This window comes from Dreissena polymorpha, chromosome 1 (assembly GCF_020536995.1).
Source record: "Dreissena polymorpha isolate Duluth1 chromosome 1, UMN_Dpol_1.0, whole genome shotgun sequence".
Classification (NCBI taxonomy): domain Eukaryota; kingdom Metazoa; phylum Mollusca; class Bivalvia; order Myida; family Dreissenidae; genus Dreissena; species Dreissena polymorpha.
Genome location: NC_068355.1, coordinates 73,882,955 through 73,895,131, shown reverse-complemented (window position 1 = coordinate 73,895,131; position 12,177 = coordinate 73,882,955). Strand labels below are relative to the sequence as shown.

Below are 12,177 nucleotides of genomic sequence, written 5' to 3'. Positions count from 1 at the left end.
TAAAATTTATAATTTTTAGTATTTATTTTATGTTCTTTTAAAAAACTGTAATACATTTAAGTCTTATGATCATTATGATGCAAGGATCTCATATTTATGCTCAAGCTTTTAGCGTGCTTCAAAGTGTGTTTATTAACTACATATGCAGTGTGACATTTTCCTAAGCAACTTCTGTGATATAATGAACATGTGTAATATTTGTCCAAACTTAATCAGTAATATATTAGATATATTAAACAGTACATATTTGATACATATACATTATTAAATATCTAAAACATGACTGTTTCATGGTTACTGCCACTAATATCAAGGACCACAATGGAAATAAGTAAAAAAATCATTTTTCTCTTTTTTGTGTTATCCTTGATATTGTGTGTGTGCATTCCATGGTTTACTATGTATATTGCTGTGATAATATATTTTATGTTGTCTGCATTATGTAGTAACTATGTTATGTTCGTATTTTTACCAAATAAAATCAATCAATCATTCTTCAAATCCATGAACCATCACCGTTACGGCGCGTGATTTCGTTGTTTACGAGGTCCCTTCCTTTTTTCTTTTGGTTTTGTCCAGGGACCCGCAATCAGTCCAAACACTAGAATCCAAATTGATATACTCAATATATATTCATGAGTGGTGAGACGAATTTTGAATTGACAGCTTTTGACATAAAGATATTCAGTGTTGGTACGGTATGGTGTTGTGTGTTTAGGGAGAAAGGTGATTGTGGGGAGAGGGGGGCAATTCCATTTAGAAGTACCAGTTGTTCGGGAGAAGTTCGAAGTAAATATATCTGACAACAAGCTATTGAAATAGTTGAAGACCACACAAGATGTCCCGTTGATGTAAGAAATATATCAAATACGATTATCAGTAAAAAAAGGCTCGTCTTTTAAAATTTCCCCAAATGTATGCTGTAAAACGGGTAGATGATAATCACAGGTCTCAAACATTTCTGTTTTAGACAATATTTTAATTAAACAAAGATTTTGTAGGAAAATTAAAGAAATTTGAGTTGTGATTTAATGGTTGATACAGAATCCACCGAACGATCAGGATCGACGTAAATGACAATAATATCAGAAGCGTTTTAAAGATCGTCTCCTTAAAGAACAAGTACGTGTTTTTCCCCAAGAAACGGGTTATGTAGTGTCGCATCAAACTTTGCGCCTCAGGTACCATTTAGCTCAATATATCAAATTAAAGAGTTTTCCAATTGTTTGTACTGATGCTGTTTTTATATGGTTGTAAAAGCACGAATATCAATAATGCTTAGTTATAGAATGTTTATAAGTAATGAATAGTTCTCAAATTATATACAACACAATATTTGTGCTGCATACATGAAAAAATGGAAATCAGAATAGTAAAACTAGAAGAGGAAATGCTGAAAAAGGTGGACTATGAGCAAATAACCAAAATTGTGGAAACAGCAATCAGCGCAAACCCTCAACCAATCGTCCAGGAAGGGGCCAGTAAACTCGAGATCGAGCTAGTGGATAAGAAAATATCAGAAATTAAAAAGTCAGTAGAGGACCAGGCTTATGAGATCGGGGATAGCGCCAATAGGGAAAGAAACATTATTATACATGGTTTGAAAGAAAACGACGAAAGGGACCAAACAACCAGGAAAATAAACGACACGAAAATGATCGACAACTTGTTGGATTTTCTGGGGATAGAACATGAAGGATATGAAAGCGTAATAAGACTGGGGAAAAAAGTGAACTATCTGAAAAACCAAGACCAACAAGAGTAATATTTAAAAACATTGAAAACAAGAAAACAATGCTGAAAACTCTACATAAACTCAAAAACATGGACTGTACGAATGTTCTGAGCAAAATTGGAGTGACCCATGACATTACAAAGGCGGAAAGGGAGCAGAATAAGGAGCTCATTGACTTAGCCAAGGAGAAAACAAGCAACGACAACCCTGGAAAATACCACTTCCTGGTGCGGGGCCCACCTTGGGCAAGAGAAATTGTAAAAGTCGCCTAAAAGGACTAGAAGCACAAGGAACTGTTCATTTGTTCAATACTGTTACTAATTGTGAGGATAAGCATCCTAAAAATGTTGTAAATTGTGAGGATAAGCATCCTAAAAATGTTGTTAATTGTGAGGATAAGCATCCTAATGTATATAAATTGGGTCCTTCAAGTTCTTTTGGTGACAAGCATTTTAAAAATGTAAATAAGTTGTAGCCTGTTAGTCAACGTGGTGATAAATATAAAAATCGTAATCTGAAATGTGTGTATTCTAACGCAGACAGTTTTATAAACAAACTAGATGAGTTTAAAACTAGATTCATGTCAGATAAGCCGGACATCATTATGATAACGGAAGCTTTACCGAAAAACAGCAGAATTGAAATTATGAAAAGTGAAATTACGCTAGACGGATACGATATGTTTCCTGAAAACTTTCCAGTTAAAAACTCTAGGGGTATAGTGATCTTTGTAAAAAGTGAACTGAAAGCGGTAGAAATTGACATAAATCACAGATTTAGTGAATATTGTTGTATCAAGATTAATCTTAAAGATAACGATAAATTATTAGTTGTATGTGTTTACAGAAGCCCATCTGCAGATATAAAAAATTACGATTTATTGAACACATTACTAAGACAAATTAGCATCCTTAAAGAAGAATCATTTACCCATATATTAAATACGGGTGACTTTAACTTCCCAGCCATGAATTGGGAAAACAGTGAAACAATGGATTCAGTAAGTTCAATTTTTTTGGAGTGCATAAGAGACTGCTTTTTTTAACAGATAGCAGATAAACCAACTAGATTCCGTATTGAACAGGAACCATCCTTTTTGAACTTGATAATTACAAACGACTCAAACAATGTACAAAACATTAATTACCAAGACCCCTTGGGGCATAGTGATCATTTAGTTATAACATTTGGCTTTGTATGTTATACTCAATATTCCAATACGAACACAGTCAAGTTTAACTATAAAAAAGCTGAATTTCAGAAAATAAGAGAAGGAATGACCTTGGACTGGGATAAATTATTGGAAAACAAGGATACCAATAAAATGATAGACATATTTATGACCAAACTGAGCAATGCAATGAACGAACACATACCATAAAAGGCAGAGCAGTGTGAGGAAAAACAGCGTGTCAATAAGTGAAGAAATAAGAAAATAAATTAGGCAAAAACATCGAGCATGGGAAAAGTAAATGAAGCATAACAGCGAAGAAAACTACCAAATATATACAAGGACTAGAAACAAAGTGAAATCAATAGTAGCAAAGGAGCGTAAAAAATACGAAAAGGAAATAGCGGAGACATCCAAATCTAACTGTACAAATTTCTGGACATATATCAACTCAAAACGGAAAACGCGTAGTGGAATATCGGAATTACACGAAATGAAAGATGGGGAAAAATTTATAGCTAATAGTGACCAAGAAAAAGCAGATGTTCTAGCAACATTCTTTACTAGTGTATTCACACAAGAAACCGATGAAAACTTTGATAAAATGGAGAACATTAACTTTGAGAGACTGTCAAGTGACGATGAATTTAAACCAGAGGAAGTGAAAACCCTATTAAACGAACTCAACACATCTAAGTCTCCCGATCCAGACCAAGTTCAACCAATTGTTTTGTCAAAACTGTCAGACATAATCCAAATACCTATGTGCCATATATTTAACAGCTCTTTCAAGTCAGGTATTGTGCCTAATGAATGGAAAATTGGCCAAATTACAGCATTATTTAAGAAGGGAGATAAAAGCCTCAAACTATATACCAGTCAGTCTCACTAGCGTAATCTGCAAACTGATGGAAAATTTAATTCGTAAACGGATAGTTGACCATATGAACTCTAATTATTTATTAAGTGATAAGCAGTTTGGATTTATTGGAGCCCGATCAACCAACCTACAGTTTTTCAGAGTTATGGACCACTAGACTAGTATACTAGATGAAGGAGGCGAAATTGACACAATATACACATATTTCATGAAGGCGTTCGATAAGGTCCCACACAAACGATTAATATACAAATTGGAAAATATGGCATCAGCAAACAAACATGTAAATGGGTACAGAACTTTTTAACCAACCGTAAACAAAGGGTACAAGTTTATGGGAGCTATTCACAATGGCACGATGTCACCAGCGGCATTCCTCAGGGTTCCGTACTAGGATCTATCCTATTTGTGGTGTTCATAAATGACTTACCAACATGTGTGAACTCTAGTGTTTTTATGTTCGCTGACGACACAAAGATATACCGTGAGATTTCCACCAAAGATGATCAGTTAATTCTTCAAGATGATTTGAATAAACTTTTTGAATGGAGCGACAAATGGCTGTTAAAGTTTCACCCAGACAAGTGCAAAATATTGCAAATTTCAACAAAAACCCCAGAAATAAAATCATATACTATGCCAAAATATGAAGGAGGCCTGGTTTCTCTAGAAAGAGTTGAAAATGAAAAAGATGTTCGTGTCACAATAAACACAACATTGAAATTTGATGAACACATACAAAACCAAGTAAATAAAGCCAACAAAATGATGGGATTAATAAGACGTTCATTTAAATTTCTAGATATTAGAAGCTTCAGATTATTATTCAAGTCCATTGTAATACCACATCTGCAATATGCGAGCAGTGTATGGAGTCCATCAAAAATTAAAGACATTGATAGCATTGAAAACGTCCAACGTAGAGCAACCAAAATGTTACCCAAACTTAAGGATATGTCATACGAGGAAAGACTTAAACTTATTAAACTACCCACTTTGAAATTTCGCAAACTACGGGGGGGGGATATGATTGAAACGTACAAGATCTTGAATAATATCTATGACAAAAGAACAACAGTTGGAATTTTTAATCTGAACACAAACACAAATAGAAGTCATCCATTGAAACTTTTAAAACACAGATGTGCACGTGACATTCGCTAGAACTTTTTCTCCAGCCGCATTGTAAACATATGGAATAATTTACCAAGTGCTATCGTCACATCCAAGAACACGGATACATTTAAAAGACGCCTGGATAAACATTGGATAAACCACGCGATGATGTATGATTATAAATGTGAATATAATGTAATAACCGGAAGCAAAACACCGAGACTACTAAATAGTGAGGACGAAGAAGAGGCCACTACAGAGGTCCCAAAGACCTGTGGTGGTAAACCATCTAAGGTAACCTAACGTAACAATAATAAAACGATATGCATATCTTCCATGAACAGATAAACACACGAGAAAATATTACAAGCAAATAATACAACATGATACAATTATTACTAATATTACAAGAAGAGACACATCCATTAGGGTGGACACCAGGGTATTAATTATTTTCTATATTTGAAGAGTACCTTACCCCAGTTTCCTTGATCGTTTCCTTACCCCAGTTTCCTTGATAGTTTCAATGACGAAAAGTCACTCAACTTAAAAAACAACTAAACACAGTTTGCGATCAAGAACTTAAAATGACAATAGTTCTCAAGTGATACTTTTTATAATCCAATATTTAATCAAGTATGGTTTTTTTTCATAAATACGATTTCCTGTTACCGCAAAACTTGATGAAACAGCAATAACGACAAAAGCCCCACGCCAAGCTAAGCGTTGAACGTAACCTCACATTCCTGTGCCGCAGTAGGGCGCATCTAATAATTTGTTTTCTTCCGGTTTGTTTGACATATGAAAATGTTTCTTGTGGTTTGTTTGTGAATACCATCCTACACTTATATAAACATGTTAAAATGATGGCCTCCTACAATCTTGGACACGCGGGGTCACCGCAACGTCCAAGCTGGATGGATTTCTGTGATAAACATGCAAAATCGGCGTCGGAAGAATTTTTTACCAGCTTCCTTATGTATCTGAAGGCCCATCCCACTTCTGAATTTAGGCCAAGGGAACCAGCAGACTTCGCTCGGAAATTTGTTGACTTATTTCTGAAGTATTTCGATATAAAACTACGAAATGACTCTACCTTCAATTCTTCGGTAACTGACAAACAGCCCATTGAAGGTGCTACTGGTTGGTCAGACTGTCAATCTAACAATGACAGTTCTCAATTCAATGGTGGATTTGGTCAGGAGGAATCATTTGCCCTCTCTGCCAATCATGAGGGCTTTACAGATTCTGACAATACGCATTCACATGATGATGTGTTTGATGAATCTGGAAACAATCATAGTGTAACGCCATCTCGATCGGCAATCAAATCAAAAGGAAGTTTGTTAAAAAGGTTTTCATTTAAGAAAATAACTGGAAAACAGAGAAACTTGTTTAAACAAGGATCAGATGAGGTGGAATTAGCTTCAGGATCAAATGAAAATTATTCTAAGGAGAAATATTTGCAAGATCAAAAACAGTTAAAACGCAGCAAACGACGCCAAAAAGAATCAAAACACAAGTTGCCAATGTTCACACATGCTGCTGATGAAGTTAAAAAAGAAGGCATTGTTTATGTTTTAAATGGTGAAGACTCTAAAGGAAAATCTAAATGGGACAAAACCCGTTTAGTGCTTTACCAAACAGACAAAGATTTCTCGTTGGAATTTTTCTCACCACCTAAGGTAATACAATACAGAAATAATGACATTTTAAGTCCGGTTATGTAAATAAATCTTAACAAGACTTTGGCCTATCTTTCACCAACCTATATGCTTTAATTAAATCAGGGACGTCAGAAGCAAATTGACATGGGGGCGGCGGAGGGGGTGGGTATGGGAGGAGGTATCCCCCTTCCATTGGTGGGGGTCCGGGGAGCCTCCTCTGGAATGTTTTTCAAATTTGAGCATCAAATGGCGTATTCTGGTGTATGCCTGATTCCTGACCTTATACATGTCTATTGCAGGCATATTCTGAATGACAAAAGTTGTGACAAACATACAGACAATTGAGAAGTGATCTCTATATGTCGCAGTCAGATATATGCTTTTCACAGGATTTTTGTCAGGCGCCCCGGGACTGATAGGGGTGGTTCGGGAGGGGTGTCACCTCTTGACGTTGATTTTTTTTTTCATTTGTCAATTCACGTTTTGTGGTGAGTTATAACTCAAAGAAAACAGCGTAAAAGACATCATTTGGTGCGCTATGACTCTTCAAGAAAATCCCCCAGTCATTTAAAAATATATATAATTTTTTATATTGTTTAATTGTTTTAAAACTTTCCCGCACAGATAGTAAAATTCTGACTTGAACGATTCCCCAATACATCCGTTTCAACCCGACTCTGTTACTGTATGCTTACTACTTTTCAAGTTTCTATTTATTACCAGATAATCCCGTTAATTCCATTTTTATTAATCACTTTCTGGTAAATATTTACGATAAAAGCTATCAATTATTTCTTTAACTCAAACCTTGTCATTTTTCTATAGTATCAAATACATTTTAAGTGACTATTTATAGATTTGATGATATATTGCCTCTGAACATGCGTCAATCCCCTGACCTGTTGTGTGCATGTTAAAACGCTCAATACATGCACGCTTTTCTATGCAAATGACGCTACGTTGTACATTCTGCCTAATTTTCACACTCTTTTTAATTGAGAAAAAGATTCTACACAAAATAAATTTGCACTGCTAATTTGAAGCAAAAATATTTAACGTTGCGGTTACATTAACATTCGGAAGTATGTTTCGGATTAAAAACGCGTTAACATTGTCTTACGGGAATGGGTTTTATATTACAAATTTAATTATTCCCATTTGAGATTTCAACAAATATTAACAGTTGCGTTATGAATTTAATGATATTTTGTTTAAAGTCTTTACCAGTCGAATAAATGTTTTGATGGAATTATGAATGAAATTCGCGTTGTCCACGAGGATTACAACCGGTTGCCATCATCAGTCTTCTAGCCATCAATTATCGGACGAAACATTTACAAGTTTGGTAATTAATTCAACGAAAATTTGTTAAAGCGCATTACGTGTTGAATGAATGTCAGAAAAACGAGGTGAATCAGTTCTATAAATGGACATGATGAAATATACATGTACTGGAATTTAATTGTTACGGCATAATTGTAACCAGGAGTCATTTGCACAACATTCTCGCTATAAGTAATTAATTGTTTACCACTTGCAATTAATTATTCGTATTAATTATGAGTCATAGGTATCACTTGTTTACAGTAAAAAGGTGTGATGATCATGCCCAAAACCGTCTTCAATGTACTGTACTGTACTAATTACTGGTTTTATATTACATAAATGGTACAACTTCTTGCTAATCAAGCTGCGATAAACTCTTACTTCATGCCCGACGTCAATCAAAAATAATGGTCGATAGTTAACCCTACCCTCATAAGCATTCGCGTAACCAATTGGGCGATGAACATCACAGTTTGACTACTGGAAAGTTACCAGATACATCCTTGTCAGCATTTAAATGACTGTGTAATGTGGCTAGAATAATCGATACGCGCGTCATGCTATTCTCTTATCAGTGGATTATCCATTACCTCATGTGGTGTTTATGGCGAAAGTACATGTAGGTACCGAGTGCTCTTTTAAAACGGGGAATATTGATACACTGATAGAGAAACTTTGATATTTTTACCATCTCCACTTTCTTTTACTGAAAAAAACACTTATCAGAAAATTTCAAGCGCCCCGGGGACTCTGATTTCGAAATTCAAGCGCCCCGGTGAAGGATGGTTAAATGGCTTGTGGAAAGCCCTGGTCGCAGTTTATACTTTGTAGCAGGCGACACAACAATAGGGATCATGTAGGTTTTTTTCCCGAAATTCCGTTTTTAGCTCATCTATTTTTTGAAAAAAAAATATGGGCTATTGTCATCACCTTGGCGTCGGCGTCCGGTTAAGTTTTGCGTTTAGGTCCACTTTTCTCAGAAAGTATCAATGCTATTGCATTCAAACTTGGTACACTTACTGGCTATCATGAGAGGACTGGGCAGGCAAAGTTAGATAACTCTGGCGTGCATTTTGACAGAATTATGTGCCCTTTTTATACTTAAAAAATTGAAAATTTTGGTTAAGTTTTGTGTTTAGGTCCATTTTATTCCTTAAGTATCAAAGCTATTGATTTCATACTTCAGGCTTTTTCCGCTCCATTTTGGGAAAACGCCACACTGGAATTTTGGGAATTTCGCGTCGTGAAAACCCCCATTTTGGGAAAAAAATTAATCGCAAAATTGGCTCAATTGGGAAAAATTATCGCATGTAAATTATTTAAAAAAAGTGTTTATTATATTTCAAAGAAGCCGTTAACTGGTAAATAAAGACTATTTTGATAACTTATTATTAAAATTTTACAAATTATTATGAACATGTGTGATTAGTGCAGGTTTTTTTATCTGAATTTGGGGAAAAGGCTTGGCCTTTTTGAGGTGAAAAAAATCGCGGGAAGCGCTGGATTTTGAGGAAAAAAGGAAAGTCTTAAATAATCATTAACATATTTTACAGTTCTCAAGGCAACAGATAATTTAATTATGCAATACTTTCTATTTTCTACACCAGATCAGGTCAACTTATATATTTAAAGGGTAAAAAAAAAAAAAAAAAAAAAATAATTTTTTTTTTTTTTTTTGAATTGGGATTTTTTTTTTCAATTGGGAAAAAAACAACCAGATTTGCATTGGGAATGGGGCCGAATTTCGGACCCGTGGCATAGGGCGGAAAAAGCCTGTACTTGCAACACTTACTAACTATCATAAGGGGACTGTGCAGGCAAAGTTATGTAACTCTGACTGGCATTTTGACAGAATTATGTGCCCTTTTTATACTTAGAACATTTTGTTAAGTTTTGTGTTTAGGTCCACTTTATTCCTACAGTATCAAAGCTATTGCTTTCATACTTGCAACACTTATTTTCTATCATAAGGGGACTGTGCAGGCAAAGTTTTGTAACTCTGACTGGCATTTGGACGGAATTATGGGCCCTTTATACTTAGAAAATTGAAAATTTGGTTAAGTTTTGTGTTTTGGTCCAATTTACCCCTAAAGTATCATAGATATTGCCTTCATACTTGGAACACTCGCAAACTATCATAAAGGTACATTAAAAGGACAAGTTGCATAACTCTGGTTGTCATTTTTACGGAATTATGGCCCTTTTTTGACTTAGTAACTTTGAATATATGGTTATATTTTGTGTTTCAATCCACTTTACTTCTAAAGTATCAAGGCTATTCAGCTTTCAAACTTCAAATACTTTCATGCTATCATGAGGTTACTGTACCTGGCAAGTTGAATTTTACCTTGACCTTTGAATGGCCTTGACTCTCAAGGTCAAATTATAAAATTTTGCTAAAATTTCCATAACTTCTTTATTTATGATTAGATTTGATTGATACTTTGACAAAACTACTCTTACCTGACATACCACAATAGACTTCACCCAAACCATCCCCAGTGCCCCCCCCCCCCCTAATTTTTTTTTTTTAAGATCATCTCACAAATGACCACCACATAACCCTCACACTTTACCCCCCCCCCCCCCCCCAATTATTTATTTTTTGAAACGGTTAAAAAACACAAATACACAAATATTTATTTTTATTATTTTAATTTTGGAATACCCTCCAACCATCGCACCCAAGAATCCCCCCCCCCCCCCCCCCCACTACCGATTTTTTTTTTTTGCATTTTTTTTCCGCATTTTTGGAAGATAATGTAATAAATGTCCACACCCCCACACTATACACCTCTCTTCACTCCACCCCTACCTCCTTTGTGATTGAAATTGAGAGTCCCTTCACCTTTAAAAAGAAAATAGATGAGCGGTCTGCATCAGCAAGGCGGTGCTCTTGTTTTATAATTGTACCGAAAATCAAGGGATTGGCGATTGGCACCCATCCATAGACAAAAACATTTTGGCAAGGGCCGATATCAATGCAACTTTTGTCGTCTGTTGAAATTTGTGGTCATTGAGGATTAAAGATAAATAATCATTTCTCCACAAAACTTTTTTACTGGTACCTGTATACAGTGCTCCACCTAGGCCTAACTTGAAGGGCGCCCCGCCCTGCCCCTCCGAACCTCCGTCTTGCCCTTCATAGGGCCCCCCCTGCCGTTAAAAAAAATATTATTTTTTTTAACATAATTATGATAATTAATAAATCTCTTATTACATTGTAATTAATTTATTCCTCATTGAAGACATTATATTTGAATGGTTTAATATAAATAATGGGAATAATATATTCTAATAATTATTAATAATATATATATATAAACATGCAACAGGAAGCATTCCAGAAACGTCAGCACGCTTGAAAGTGCCCTTTGACAAAATACTGCGTGTCGAAAGTGCCCTTTTGACAAAAAGCTCCCCCCTCCCCTGCCCTTTTCAAATCCTAGCTGGAGCACTGTGTATACATGTAGGTCATACTGGGAAAGATAATGGAAGTGTTCAGCCTAGTTGGTAATGTTTTAATTATTTTATCAAAGCGCTGAAGGCACTGAAGATGTTCGCTATTGCATAATTTAACACGCAATTCATTTTTGAAAATCAATCGCAAGTTTAAAATGAACACACGCCATTCAACTTTATAAAGTGTGTGTCATAGCGCACGGGTCGAATTTTGTGTGCACTTTTTTTCATCCTTATTATTTCATAGAAATAACTAAGACAAAATAAAAACAACATGCTTTTTGGAAGTTCTGAAAGCATAGAAAGTATGATGAAAATGGTTATGAGAACTTAATATAAAGAATTGCAGTCACCATCCAGGGGTTTTTCAGCACTGTCTGCGCCTCCGGAAAACGGAGGCACTCCCAAAGCAAACGGACCCGACCCCAAACCGAAATCATAAAAAAAATTCCCAATTTCCAAAAAAATAAAAAATATTGTTTTTTTTTTTTTTTAAAGAATGAAGTGTCTTATAACTTGTGTGACTAACCAGTGTTTGTTTGGTCAAAAACATCTGCTATAATGTTTTGACTGTTCAGTTCTTATCTCAGAGTGTATCTGTAACTGAAAAACAAAACTGCAGTACTTGAATAAACGTTGAACATGCCCAATATTGCATCTGTTTATATAAAGAAGACAAAATAACAAATAAATACATATTTATTTGTTAAACTACTGAATTATTTAAGCATGATATATTCACAATTTTTTCCCAAATGAGCCGTTTCATCGAAGCAAAAATTCCCAAAATGGCCAATTTAGTCGATAAAAAATTCCCAAT

The 12,177-nt window shown here is 35.1% G+C and overlaps 2 protein-coding genes across 4 annotated transcripts in view; one reads left to right on the top strand and one right to left on the bottom strand.

Annotated features, from left to right (window-relative positions):
- Positions 1-12,177, bottom strand: part of LOC127835293 (sulfotransferase 1A1-like) — a 368,467-nt gene that overhangs the window by 203,909 nt on the left and 152,381 nt on the right. The window lies entirely within an intron of this gene.
- The window catches only part of LOC127835242 (SH2B adapter protein 1-like), a 53,094-nt gene continuing 46,585 nt past the window's right edge, over positions 5,669-12,177 (top strand). For all 3 annotated transcript variants that reach the window (XM_052361592.1, XM_052361585.1, XM_052361578.1), the window contains exon 1: positions 5,669-6,587. In XM_052361592.1, coding sequence (XP_052217552.1) covers positions 5,766-6,587 — 822 coding nt within the window. In that variant the 5' untranslated portion in view covers positions 5,669-5,765. The remainder of the gene's footprint in view (positions 6,588-12,177) is intronic.